Source organism: Acomys minous, assembly GCF_964271855.1.
Source record: "Acomys minous genome assembly, chromosome: 3".
NCBI lineage: Eukaryota > Metazoa > Chordata > Mammalia > Rodentia > Muridae > Acomys > Acomys minous.
Window position 1 is genome coordinate 35,953,663 of NC_140485.1, and position 14,993 is coordinate 35,968,655.

The following is a 14,993-nucleotide window of genomic DNA, read 5'->3' on the forward strand; positions in this document are numbered from 1 at the left end:
AAATGAGCACCTGTTATGCTGTACATGTTGACAAGGAAGGAAGCTGAAAACGTAGCTGTGACATCCCCTGTCCTAAAAGAAATCTATTAGGTGACTAAGCCAGACAACAACAGAAACAAAGCCCAAAACAAGCCTCATTCATGTATTCAGATGCCATCAAACACAGAGGTAGCACTGGCTGCTCTAAGTGTAACAGTACATGCTAGCATGGGCTATCTGGTAAAACTAGCCACCCATACTTAGAAGGCAACCAATATTTGCTTCAGGCACCTTCCCACTCTTGATCGCCATTTTCAGGAGATCATACTGTCCAGCCAGTCTTCCAGCTCTTCCTCAGTGACAGTTTTGGATGCCTTTGGCTGCTCAGGTTCCATATTTTTCTCTCCAGTCGTAGATGGCTTTTCAGGAACTATGGAAATAAAAGCAACATTAGCCACCTCACATTAGTCCCAGCACTGAGGTTAGCTAAGGCTTCCTTGGGGTATGGTCAAGGATATGGTTCAACACAAATTACTTTCCACATAACAAGCAAGAACTTATTATTGTCACCCTCTAACATACAATCAATAGTATCCAAACATAATAAGCAAAGCTACAGGTTTGCTCTTCTATTTATAGTGAAAAGGAATTTGCTCTGCTCACTAGTTTTGTGGCATTTGTTTTAACACAAAGGCCAACAGTGCAGTTCGGTGTCCTTTTCCTTTTGAGGCAACGCTGAAACATCACTGTGACTCTTGAGTACTGTATACAATATGACAGTTATTTTAGGCTCCATCTCTTCAGATGGGCTACCAGCTCAGACAAAAAAAATTCATAAGATATAAAAACATTCTTTTGCTTTACAAAAAAATCAAAATACTAAGAATTATGAAGAGTTAGTTTCCTAGTCTGTTCGGTCGATTAAAAGGCCTTCTACTGAAAGAGCTGCAAATTGAACTGCTATAAAAGCCTAACTTTTACACTGCGACTGGGCTGTAGCCACTTTGGAAGCCTGGCATATTGAGTAAGAGAAACTGTCAGAAAGGTCAGCTCTAGGGAAGCTGTGATTTGCCACAGGAAGAGAAGCGTAGGACATGGCTGAGTCAATATCAGGCACAGAGGGATATGTGTAGGTGATGGGGTAGGGCGCTTCCCATAAAAACACCAGAATTGAGAGGATGGATGGGAAGTGAAAGCTGTACCTGTTTCCTCCTGGGTTGCCTCCCCATCTCTTTCTGGTTCCTGGTCCTGAGATGTCTGGTCTGGAGAGAGACTGTCTTCCTCTTTCACAGGCGCATCTAAATGCAGCAACATATCCAATTCTTCTTCCAGGTGGTCTGCCACGGGCTGTGGTGAGGAGGCAGCTTTCTGCAAACCCTCTATAGGGCTTTGTCTCAAACTGTCTCTGCCCAGGGACCCGGGACAGCCACTGGCAGCAGCAGCCCTGAGCTCAGAGATGGGCCCCCTTAATTGCATGCCCAGCTCCTTGGCATCATCATTTCTCCTTGGTTTCACCTGTGGAAGTTCTAAAGGAACTGCAGTCTGAAAAAGAAAAGTTTAATAGAGTCCTTGTGTCAGCTGAAGCATGGGAGTTAAGGAAGCCATACAACCCTTGATGTAGTAAACTCAATTTGGACAGCCCACAAGGATCTCCTGTTGGAGCCCTACCTCAGCACTCTTCCTGATCCTCCCGGGGACAATGAGGAGACTTCATGGAGGCATCATAGGACTGTGCCTCCCACTCTTCTACTCTATATTATGTGCGAACTAGCACAGAGGTGAAACCTTGCCCTGAAAGCTAACTGTACCACACACATGTTTATTTGAATTGATACGTAAGTTTGTAACAAAGAATGAGAGGGAATTAGCCAAGTAGACTCATTCACTGGGCTTGGATGAAGGGGCAGGAACATATGCCAAGGGGGGAAAAAAAAACTCAACATTATTTGAATACAAATGTGAAGAAAACCAAACACTCTGGTAACATTTATAGAAAACTGAAAACCAGGTAAAACTATAGTAATAAAGCTAGGCTAATGGCTACTTAGGAGGCAGATGGGAATTCAAAGTGTGTATGGTGGCCTCTTAGGAAATGGAAATACATTGACTCTTGTTGTACATGTTGATTCCATGGCTACACTAAATTATAGTTGCAAACAGACCTAAAGACTATGGATGTGAGTGTGTGTGTGTCCATGCGCACTCCTTTCTCAACTGTTCTTCCCAAATTGCCAACATATACCTTCTACATCCTGTCAACGTTACCTTGAAACACTTCCTAAGGAAGTCTAATTTTTGTCATCCCCACCACAGTGTCTCTCACCTGGACCAAGGTGACAGTTTCCTATAGATGGCTTCCCTACTCTGCTTTTGCATAAGAACACACACAAACATAGCCATGAATATATACTCCAACCCCACGGCCTGCTTTCTCTTCCCCCAGCACAGTATTTACTGATTATTTTCATTAATGCCAATCAGCCAGGGTGGTCATCATCTTTCACTGCAGCTCAAGTGTTCTTAGACCTCAGACCTCAGCTTACTGTTGTTTGCTTCGGAAAGCCAGTCCTAGCCACACATTTATCAGGTCCATTACTGTAAGATCTCGTGGCACACCGTAATTCACATTACTTATTATTTCCATGCAGCTGTATAATTGCTTCACTAAACCGAGTAGTAGCAATCTTTCCTAGTAGGTTGAACTCAGGAAAGGAGAAACCACATCCACCTGTTCACTACTTGTCCTGCTGCTGACTCACAGCCTGATACCTGAATATTCTATGTCCAGAACCAGACTTTAGAGTCTTTCTTGCATTCAATTCGATTACTTTTGATCCATTAAAATGTATCATATGTACAACATAACAGTATAACTTCAAACGGCTGTCTTGTTTTCCTTCAAACTTTACAAGATGACACCGCAATACAAGGCCTAAGCTCCTGAAAAGAAGAGCTCAGGCTGAGATACAATGCAGGCCACATTCTTCCCTCTGGTCCTTCCTCTGCCCTAACCCAGCCAGCAGGCAGGCAGACTGTAATTACCTGGACCAACTCTGCAGCAACGTTAAGCCGGACTGCGAGAGGCAGCTGCTGAAGGGCTCGAACCAGTGACTCACTATCCACGTAGAGTGCTGAGTTCTAGATGAGTTTTTAAAAAGAGAGAGATGAAGACCCAGAAAGACACACATGGTATATACTCACTTATAAATGGATACTAGCCCAACACAGATATCCTCTGAGAGACTCCACCCAGCGGGAGATCAGGACAGATACTGGGACATGCAACTGGACTCTGGGCGATGAGCTGTGAATTGTATGCAAGAGTTGGGGGATGGAAAGACACAGCGGGAGGCGGGGGAGTTGTCAGGAGCTTCACATGGAGACTATCAAGGCTGGCGGATCTGGACCCATGAGGCCTGCACAAACTGATGCATCAACCAAGGATATTGCGAGCTGAGTACCTAGAGCCCCTGATCAGATGTAGCCAGTGGACAGCTTATTCTCTACATGGGGAGGAGGGAGGAGGGGACTTCCTCTGACAAGAACTCAGGTGCCTTTGATTTGATCACTCCCCTTATGGGACAGGCCCTGTTGGAACACAGAGGAAGGAGATGCAGGCTAGCCAGATGAGACCCAACAGGCTGTGGTCAGATGGTGGGGGAGGAGGACCCCACCTGTCAGAGGTCATGGGGAGGGGAATAGAATGGAAAAGAGAGGGAGGTTGGGAACAGGAAGATAAGGGGGATTTACAACCAGACGTAATGTGAATAAATTATAATAATAATAATAATAAAAGAGAGAAATGATAAGATAACTGTAAGAAGTCAGTCACTGGAGTTACTTTTGTCTGGGAGTCTAATTATCGATCACAGTGAGCTTTAACGTCTCTCTACAAAACAGTGAGCTCGCTCGCTTTGAGCCACAATTAGGGCAGTGATCCCCATCACAAGCTGACACCCTAACCTCCAAACTGGGAGAAAATGACATGGCATCCTAATGGGAGCTGGTGGGTGAGCTCTGCTTCTCTTCAAATCAGAGAAGAGTAACGTCCTCTTTCCAGCAGCTGCACTCAGCGTGGTAGCCGCTCCAAAGCTTCATTCCGCCAGGGATCAGGTTACACCGTGCACTGTCTCAAACCAACAGTCCTGCTAAGTCCATGGTCAGTCTGCCACTGGTTATCTACTATCCTATTAGCTACCTTGGAGCTGTCCTGGTGACCTCAGGGACCTTCTAATACAGAGGCAAACACCACACCCCAACCATGTGTAACAGGTCTCTCTCTCACAGGCGCATCTAGGACCATATCTTGTCCTATGACCTCTGACTTCACACTGGCAAGAAGCCAGAGGTCCCCTTTTTTAACTTCTGTCTTGTGGGAACATCTCAAGTTGATAGGTTTATAAATGAGCAGAGATGGGCCCTAATTCCTGGTGCCGCAGAAACAGCGCCCACCACAGAAGCCCATGTCAGTCCCTAGTTCACGTAACTACAGTATGCACGGATCCATCTGGATACGTGACCTGTTTCCCATAGCCTGTTAGAACAGTCCTGAAATGGCTAGGTCTAAGATAATACAATGACAATGCTAAATGGCATCCTTTGTCCCAGAAAAAGAAATCACCTCTGATTTAGGTAGCATATTTAAGAAATAAAACCCTGGTAACAAGAATAAATTAATAAAGGAGGAAAAAAAAAAAGAAATAAAACCCTGGTAAGAACGTGGAAAGTGGTAGACAGCTCAGTAGGTAAAGAACTTGACACACACAAGGATGAAGACCTGAGTTGGGCTCCCCAGAACCTATATAAAAGCTGAGCATGGCAGAACATGTCTATATTCTCAGCCCAATGGGAAGCAGGAGAGGCAGACAGATCCCAGTTTAACCAAAATGGCAAATTCCAGGTCCAATAAAGGATCCTGTTTCAAAAGGTAATATCAAGTGCTCAGCTTTAATTAATGGTCTACAATGAAACTCCTGCAACTAAAACAGGGGAACAGCACAGAAGAGAGAGAGAGAGAGAGAGAGAGAGAGAGAGAGAGAGAGAGAGAGTCTCTGTGTATATTCTGTGTGTGAGAGTGTAGTGTGTCTGTGTATGAATGTAGTGTGTGTCTGTGTGTATGTGTCTATGTGTGAGTGTAGTGTGTGTATGTGTGTGTGTGTGTGCGCGCGTGTGAGTGTGTGTGTCTGTGTATGTGAATATGTAAAGATTGTTAAGAGCCAGAAGACCAGGATGGCTGGGGCTAGATAGTGCCTTCCAAACATGACAGGAAAGCTGCACCCATTAATTCTAACAATATAGTTGTCTAAACAAGATCAAATAATGACAACATCAGTTGACATGCCAAAATGGATAGGAGATATCTCAAAAGTCCTATCCTAGATGAAGAAGTACAGGCACTCAAAGGCTAGTGGCTATCTGATCCCACATGCTCAGCCTTAAAAAAAAATTATATATATATGCAACACAAAATGGACTTGATAGGGAGTGTGTGTGTGTGTGTGTGTGTGTGTGTGTAAAACAGTAACATTAAAAGTTCATGATTTGAGACCAGGTGGAGGCAAAGGAGGAGATGGAGGAATAGAAAACTAATGTAAATATAGTATTAATGTATGAAATTTTCAAAAAGCTAAAAGTATGATAGAAGAAAACACTTGACACCAACATCTGACCTACACACACACACACACACACACACACACACACTTGCATGCCACCATAAAAGAATATAAAAAACCCAAGTATATAGTGGCACAGGCCTATACTCTCAACATTTGGTAGACAGACATAATAGGACCATGCGTTTGAGGTCACTCCGGGAAACATCATGAAATTCTCTCTTACAGATCCTTGGGGTATAGAAGTTGTGGGGATTCAGAACATGAGCCATTCTTTACTCATAAACACGGGAAGGACCTTGACTGAAACTTAGGACAAACACAGCCTTTGTGGTTTAAGGACTAACTAAAGGTCTTCTATGATATCATTGTTATTTTGTACATTTACCCTACTAAGTGAAGGGTAATAAAGAACAAGGTTAAGGAAGAAATGCAAGAAGGAAAGTTAGTTTGGCAAAAAGAAGGAGAAGAAAAAAAAGAAACAAATACCAAAGTAATCTATTGTACTAAAATGATAGCCATTAACTTCCTACTTCACAACGGTGAGACATTTACGGATGGCCAAATGAACACAAGCTTGAACCTTATCGACTAGCTCCCTGTACGTTTCCCTCCAGGGCAGGTAGCCAAGAATACATGCATATGGATTACAGCTCTTTTGCACAGATGACTTTATCTCTGCAATAATGGAAAGGTGCAGAGCCTTGGCCTTGAGAAGAGCTAACCTACATTCAAGACACACTTGTCTTACCTGTTTTGGACATGAAGTTTCACTATCCCATTCTTTCTCCTCAGCAAACCGGAACTGTGAGAAGGAGTCCCCTAGGCATAGAAAAATATATATAGAGAGAAACATAAATATATAAATATAAACATATGCCATACATACAGAAATATACATATATAGAAATATAAATATATATCATACATACAGAGATATGTGTATATATTTATATATACACACACATGTATTATTTTATTCAGAAGATACCCAGTTTCTCTAAGTTTCCATTTTAGAGCACAGGGACATTCTGAATAGCTAACCTTCTCAAATACAGTGACACAAATCCTGCAAGTGCTGGATTCAGGGCACACATCTGGGAACTAGAAAATGCTGTTGACAGCGTACTTTTTTCATTCAGTTTTCACTCAACAAACCATCATTCCATACATTAAGGAACAACTAAACAGGCCTGCAAAGATGGCTATTTAATTTCGTCCAGTCTATTTCCATCTGTTCTGCTCAGTGTATGAAAAGCAGCTTATATTTGGGGGTAGATGCAGTAAGGTAGTAAAGGGAAAATGAGACTGAACGAAGCACCTCTGGATTGACCCACAATGGAACAGACTATCTCTTTGATAAGTTATAAACCTCCACTATCATTCTAAACGTCACCTAGTCAGAATGTCAAACACACACTCAACTTGAAGGCGGCGCATTAGACCATGGCGTAAACCACAGTGTACTACTCTGAATTCTTGAGGTAAGCAAGCGAGGACGTATGATGGTAACATGAGCATGCATTGAAAATGATCCTGGGCAGCAAGCTCTATGCTCTGCATATGTATACACATCTGAGAATTTGCAGTAATAATTCATTTACACACAAAGACTTCTCTGTCTAGTTTTCATGTGGATCTAAACTTTGTTCCCACTTCCTCTGCCGTCTACCTCCCCAGGCAGCCTGTTTTGGTGTTTTCATGTATCTGCTGCAGTGCTGTGTCTCCTCGCCCTGAAGACCATGTGTCTTTCCCCCTTTATCCCCTACCTGCATTGTAAACTCCTGCACAGACTTACGTCTAAGTGTGTTACCCTCCAGGTGATATAACCACAGAATCTATTCTTTTCTTTCAAATAACAGAGTGGGGGGGGGCAGGCAGAGGACTTAAAAAATGAAGAGATATAAAAAGATGAAAAGTAGGGCCTTCTTCTACGTCCACAAGCCTAAAATGTGTGGTCATCACATTAACAGATGGCAAGATCAGGTGCCAGAGAAAGGACCCAAAGTGGGGAAGAATCGATACATTTCATTGTTGGTAAACCAACTTCAACACTCTGAAAATGAATGAAGTCGCAGAGTCCATGTGTGCGTGCAGCTACTGTCACTGTCCACGCTAACTGTGTAAATGCTTGTGCAACAACATTTTTACCCACACTACTTTTTATGAGAGGAAACAAAACTGTAGAGTTAGAATACAGAAAAGAGTTATAAGCTAATGCAAATCTACCTAGAAGATTGGAGGAGAATTCTCAGAGAAAAAGTTGAAATCTTAAATATCTTAGTTACTAAATAAAGAACAAGAATGCAATTGTTTCACAAAGTTGGGTGGGGGACCAAAACAGAGAAGTGGATAAAAGAACCAACTTTGTATTCTTTTGACAGTGAGGGGGCTGGAACCCAGTGCTTTGTGCTTGCTAGGCAAGAATTTTACCACAGAGCACTAGCCCTAAGCCGCATTTATTTCCTTAAAGATATGCACATCAGCCAGTCTCACCTAAATAACTGAAAGCCAGGAGAACTGGACTAAAAATATAATTGAGGTGGGCTAGATGGCTCAGCAGGTAAAGGCGTTTGCCACCAAGCCTGATGACATGAATTTGAGTCTCAAGACCAATATGTGGAAGGAGAGAACTGACTTGAGTACTGTCCTCTGACCTTGACACACACACACACACACACACACACACACACACACAAATAGATTTGGTTGGCCATGGTGGTATACACTTTTAATCCCAGCACTTAGGACACAGAGGCAGGTGGGATTCTGCGTTCCAGGCCAACCTGGTCTACATAAAAAATCCTAAGTCTCCACTGTGAAATCCAGCCTCAGAGGAAAAAAAAAAAGAAAGAAAAGAAAAGAAATAAGAAAAAGAAAAAAAAATGTGTGTGTACAAACTCATACATGCATGTGTGAGTGTGCATGCATATATTAACTTCACTGTCACAGCCAGTGAAATTAAAGAAAATAACAAATTATCAATATTAGAAAAAAAATGAAACCATGATAATCTGAAGATTATCTGAAGACTGTTAGTATTGTCCTAGGAAAACCGAAAGAAATGAATAGGAAATGACTCAGAAAATTTATAATACAAACCAGGTCTCTCAAAATCCAGTTAAAAGTAAAATGGAAGAGCATAACATACATTTACACAGAACTTCTACAAATAAATGAGGATAAACAATTATTAAAAGCAACTAGTTCAAATATCTAACCAAGAGAAATGAAAAACAAATTTAACTAATTTAATCTACAGTCAATACTCAGTTCAAATCTTAAAGGGATTTATCATTTTTTAAAAATGTAAACCATGATATGCAAGGCTTGTTTGTTTTTAAAACAGCCTCACTATGAAGCCCTCACTGACCTGGAACTCACTATTTAGATTGACTGAAATGGCTTCAAACTCAGAGATACACCTGCCTCTTGTCTCCCAAGTGCTGGGATGCTGGAGTTAAAAGCATGTGCCACCCCATCTGTCCTAGATATACCTTTTCAAAGGGTGAATAATTTCTCTCCTTGATTTAAAAACACATTCAAGTAGAGAGTTACTCTTGAAATAGGAGAGAGCCAAAGAGATCCACGTGTCCATTCAGACATCAGAAAAACATGGTAACTTGGAAAATCAGTCTTTGTTAGGACTAAAACATCAGGCTAGCCTGTGGTAAATTAAGAATGCACCCCTACATCTCAATTCTGATATTCGAAACATATTTTGTATGGATTAAAGGTGGAGACATTTGGAAAAAGCAGAACAAAAAAAAATTAAGGCTGAACCTTTTATTATTCAGAAGTTAAAAGTGTATAAATTAAATTCCATAAAAATTAACACATAAAAATTAGTTTAAGTTTCTACAACAATAAAATCAACAGATGACACCGTAACAAGAAGTATTTCTAGCAAAGACAAAGAGCTATTGTTCCTAATATACAAATAGCCTCTGCAAGTTAATCAGAATAAAGAACCCAGAAGAAAAGTAGGACAAGAGGACTGCATATGAAGAAAAGATGGCTGTTAGCATATATAATAATTAAAAATCAGTCTTAGAGAAGTTTTAAAAAGTAGCCAACAGCTGACTACTTTATTCACTGTTGTTTTTGTCATTATTGGTGTGGGAGAGTACACATGTGTTTATGGGTGCACATGCAAGTGGAAGTCAGAGGTGCCATTCCTCAGGCCACCCACCTTTTTGTTTAGACTAGCTTTATCGCTGTCCTGGATGCTCCAAGCAGAACAGGCTGGCTGGCCAGTGAGGCTAAGGGAGCCACCCATCTGACAAAGGTCTAATATCCAAAATATATAAAGAACTCAAGAAATTAAACAGCACCAAAACAAATAACCCCATTGAGGAATGGAACTCAGAACTAAACAGAGAATTCTCAACAGAGGAATATCGAATGGCTGAGGAACACTTAAAGAAACGCTCAATGTCTTTAGTCATCAGAGAAATGCAAATCAAAACAACTCTTGAGATTCCATCTTACACCCATTAGAATGGCTAAGATCAAAAATTCAAGTGACACCACATGCTGGTGAGGATGTGGAGAAAGAGGAACATTCCTTCATTGCTGGTGGGAATGCAAACTTGTACAACCACTTTGGAAATCTATCTGGCGCTTTCTCAGAAAAATGGGAATAGGGCTTCCTCAAGACCCAGCTATTCCACTCCTTGGAATATACCCAGAAGGTGTTCCACCATACAACAAGGACGTATACTCAACCATGTTCATAGCAGCCTCATTCATAATAGCCAGAACCTGTAAACAGCCTAAATGTCCCCCAGTTGAAGAATGGATAAAGAAACTGTGGTAGGTACATTTACACTATGGAATACTACTCAGCTATTAAAAACAAGGAAATCCCAAAATTTGTGGACAAATGGATGGTACTAAAAATGATCATACTGAGTGAGTTAATCCAGAAGCAGAAAGACTCACATGGTATATACTCACTTATAATTGGGCACTAGCCCAAAAGGCACGTCCCACAAAAGTCTTCACTTACCAGGAGATTGGGATAGGTGTGAGGACATCCTATTGAGACTCTAGGTAAGAGAAATAAAAGAGATGGGGAAAGAGAAGGACCCAGAGGGTCCTAGAAACCTACAAGAAGAACATCGTGATGGGTGGATCGGGGCCCAGGGGGGCCTGCTCAAACTATTGCACTAACCAAAGACAATACAATAGTAAACATCGAACCCCTACTCTGATCTACCCAATGAAAAGGACATTTTTTAAAAATTTCATTTTATTAATTTATTCTTATTACACCTCAATGGTTATCCCATCCCTTGTATCCTCCCATTCCTCCCTCCCTCCCATTTTCCCCTTACTCCCCTTCCCTATAACTGTGACTGAGGGGGACCTCCTCCCCTGTATATGCTCCTAGGGTATCAAGTCTCTTCTTGGTAGCCTGCTATCCTTCCTCTGAGTGCCACCAGGTCTCCCCATGCAGGGGACGTGGTCAAATATGAGGCATCAGAGTAAGTGTGAAAGTCAGACCCCACTCTCCACTCAGCTGTGGAGAATGTCGGACAGGACATTCTTTACAGTTATATGGAGAGCGGGGACTGACTTTGACATGAACTCTGGTGCTCCATATTTGACCACCTCCCCTTGGTGGGGAGGCCTAGTGGCACTCAAAGAAAGAATAAGCAGGCTACCAAAATGGGACTTAATAGCCTATGACCATAGTGAGGGAGGAGGTCCCCCTCAGTCATAGACCTAGGGGAGAGGAATAGGGTGAAAGCGGGAGGGATAGAGGAATAAGAGGATATAAGTCATGGGGTAAGAATTGAGTTGTAATCTGAATAAATTAATAAAATAAAATAAGAAATGGTACAAATGAGAGGCACCACTTTCCTTTATATAAAAAGTTTAGGTGGCAGTGGTGGTGTACCCACACTATCAGAGGAAGCCCGAGGACAGAGGATTGTGTGTTCAAAGCCAGCCCAATTTAAAAGCAGCAAATCATTCTGCTCCAATGACAGAGTTGATGTGCACAAATAAATTTTGAGAGACAGAAATGCTTATTATGTTTTGAAAGTCCTTGCTCTATTGCCAACTGTTGTTATCTTCTATAACTAAAATATTCTCAAGATCAAATAATTGTGCAAAAAATCAAATATTAGATAATTACAGGTAGTGGGCAACAACTTTAAGGATGCTTCTGAAAATATTCAAAAAGGGGCTGAGGAGATGGCTCAGAAGACAAAAGAGCTTGTACAAACACAAGGACAGAAATTCAGATTCACCTGAAACTACCTAAATAGCCAGGCCCAGCTTTGCATGCATGTAACCCCAGAGCTAGAGGCATAGAGATAGGCTTGCTGGCCAGACAGCTCAGAAAACACAGCTCACTCCAGGTTCTGTGAGCAACCTGTTCTCAGGGAAATAAGGTATAAAGTGACGAATCAGGACACATAGCATCCTCCTCTGGACTGCACATTTGTACTCGCTCTCTCTTTCTGCTTCTCCTCTTTCTCTCTCTCCCTCCTTCTTCCCCATCCCTCCCCCCACACTCCCTCCTTCTCTCCCTCTCTCTCTTTGTCTGTCTCTGTCTCCCTCTCTTTCTCTCTGTCTCTCTCCCTCCCTCTCCTCACCCCCCCCCCATACCTCCACCCTCCTTCTCTCCCTCTCTTTCTCTTTCTCTTTGTCTCAGTCTCTCTCTCCACACACACACACCACATACACCACACACACATACAAAAGAACACATTCAATAAACAAATCAAAGAGTGTTTTAAGCAGCACACAATGCTTTGATTTCTGAGAGTCCCTGGGTAAAATATATCACCATCAAATACATCTCTAGCTCCAGGTGCAGATGAGAAGTCAAGCCTTTACCCACTCTCTCACTATCTGAGCAGATGAAAGATTAACTATGGAAGAACATTCCTGTCACCAGTGCTCTATCCTGACAAGGCTAGCCTGGCAACTGTTCTATGTAGCTCAGGTGTAGGCCGGTGCCTAGTAAATACAGAAAGCCTATTTGCAATGTTGCTATGACCACAGGCGCACTCTCACAGCTGTCAGTGCTGGGGAGCAACAGGCCTGCATGGTGGATACATGATGCCTGCATGGTGCCTACACGATGGCTGCATGGTGCCTACATGATGGCTGCATGGTGGATACATGATGCCTGCATGGTGGATACATGATGCCTGCATGGTGGATACACGATGGCTGCATGGTGCCTGCATGATGGCTGCATGGTGCCTACACGATGGCTGCATGGTGCCTACACGATGGCTGCATGGTGCCTACACGATGCCTGCATGGTGCCTACACGATGGCTGCATGGTGCCTACACGATGGCTGCATGGTGCCTACACGATGCCTGCATGGTGCCTACACGATGGCTGCATGGTGCCTACACGATGGCTGCATGGTGCCTACATGATGGCTGCATGGTGCCTACACGATGCCTGCATGGTGCCTACACGATGCCTGCCTGGTGCCTACACGATGCCTGCATGGTGCCTACATGATGGCTGCATGGTGCCTACATGATGCTTACATTGTGCCTACATGGTGCCTATATGATGCCTGCATGGTGCCTACATGATGTCTGTATGGTGCCTACATGATGCCTGCATTGGCCTGCATGATGCCTGCATGGGGCCTACATGGGGCCTGCATTGGCCTGCATGATGCCTGCATTGGCCTGCATGATGCCTGCATGGGGCCTGCCTGCACGGTGCTAGGACAAGATTCTCTAACAGAAACCAGTATTTCAGTTAGGCTTGTGTTGTGTTTGGATCTTTGTGAAATGAATACATAACATCCTATGAAACCCTTTTAAAACTAGGAAGATCTTCATATACTGACACCAAAAGTTAACTATTGTCTCAACTATCTAAAAATCAACTTGCAGAATATTAATATGATACATAATATCCCCAGTACTAACAAAATGACACAAGACAACTATAAACCTATTTAAAACCAATTATCTCTCAGAGTAGTGGGACTGAAGGAAATTTTCATCTCTACAAATACTGCTCCAGTTGAATTTTCCTTTCTCAACAACATGCTGCTTTTGGCACAGAACCAAAGAGAACTAAGGGAATCTGTGAAAAAGTTCAATATTCTTGAGGGCAGTCACTAAGGTCTGCCAGCCCCAGAATTTATTATTGTATTAATCAATTATTCTTTTATTAACTGATAAAGTCCTCTCTACATTTGCTACAGTTCTCTGATTTCCACAGAATATAACAAATTCTCAATAAATACTTTATATCTGGTATCCCAATATTTGATATGTTGACACCATTTGAAGGCATGAAAACCTAAATTAAGAAACAAACTACTTTTGTTTTGGAAATCACCATGGGCTTCTGAAATAATGCCTAGAGTGTTTTTAAAAAATATGAACTTTTATAGAATCTACATATTCCCATAGTGGCAGTGTTCATGAAATAAAAGAGGCATACACAGCCCATCACTGTATAGAATCTACATATTCCCATAGTGATAGTGTTGGTGAAATTAAAGAGGCATACACAGCTCATCACTGCATTTATGATGTCAGCGCTCTTTCTCTGCTTAACGTGACAACATTGGCCAACAGGTGTCATATGGCTCTAGGGAAAATGGAAATATGCTTGCTAGAATGCACAGAACAGGATGAGTTGCTTTCAAAAGTCTGCCACACTGTCACAGAAAACACTGCTTTCATTTTAAGCTTATCTCTTCAGTCCCATTAACAAAACAAACAAACAAAAACACTTTCAGCCAAACAAAAGCAAGTAACACAATCAGAAAGCCTGGGCATTCAGGTCAAACTCTGAAGAACACGGAGAGAGATGCAAACAGCCTTTGGACAGCATAGGCCGGGTGAACATGAACTAGATGGTGGAAGTGGAGACCTGTTCCAGCCTCATAACCCAATCCTATCATGTGCTCATGCAATTCCCACAAGGGCCATCTGTCCCAGGTACTACGATTGTTTGTTTGCTTGCTTGCTTGTTTGCTTGCTTGCTTGCTTTGGAATTACCAGGCCCACCTACTGTCTGAGTTTTTAATCATGAACTTGACCTATATCCCATGTGTTCCTAGCTCTGGACAAGCACTTCACTGGAAGCTCCATCTTGGCCCCTACTCTCAACCCCCTTGTTATCACCCTTACCCTCAGCCAGGACCCAGCATCTAAGAAATTATACATGAACGCGATAGGCTGACAAAGCTCCCACAAGAATTGTCCTTCCTTGCCAGACTCCCTTTGTTTACTTTGTATACTTTGCAGGACAGTGCCTGGGCCCCTGTGCTCCAGCAGCCAGGCTGGGCAGCTTCAAGTTTTGCCTCTGGGCTCCCCCTACATCTTTCCCTGGGTACCTCTTTTCAGCTCTTCAGCTCCCCTGGTGCCAAACTCTGAGGTCCCTGAAAGGATTG

At 42.5% G+C, this 14,993-nt stretch overlaps 1 protein-coding gene across 3 annotated transcripts in view; it reads right to left on the reverse strand.

Annotated features, from left to right (window-relative positions):
• Positions 1 to 128: 128 nt before the first annotated feature.
• Positions 129 to 14,993, reverse strand: part of AVEN (apoptosis and caspase activation inhibitor) — a 131,718-nt gene continuing 116,853 nt past the window's right edge. For all 3 annotated transcript variants that reach the window (XM_084776331.1, XM_084776333.1, XM_084776332.1), the window contains 4 exons: positions 6,346 to 6,416; positions 3,022 to 3,117; positions 1,182 to 1,521; positions 129 to 409 (listed from right to left, as the gene is read on the reverse strand). In XM_084776331.1, coding sequence (XP_084632457.1) covers positions 294 to 409; positions 1,182 to 1,521; positions 3,022 to 3,117; positions 6,346 to 6,416 — 623 coding nt within the window. In that variant the 3' untranslated portion in view covers positions 129 to 293. The remainder of the gene's footprint in view (positions 410 to 1,181; positions 1,522 to 3,021; positions 3,118 to 6,345; positions 6,417 to 14,993) is intronic.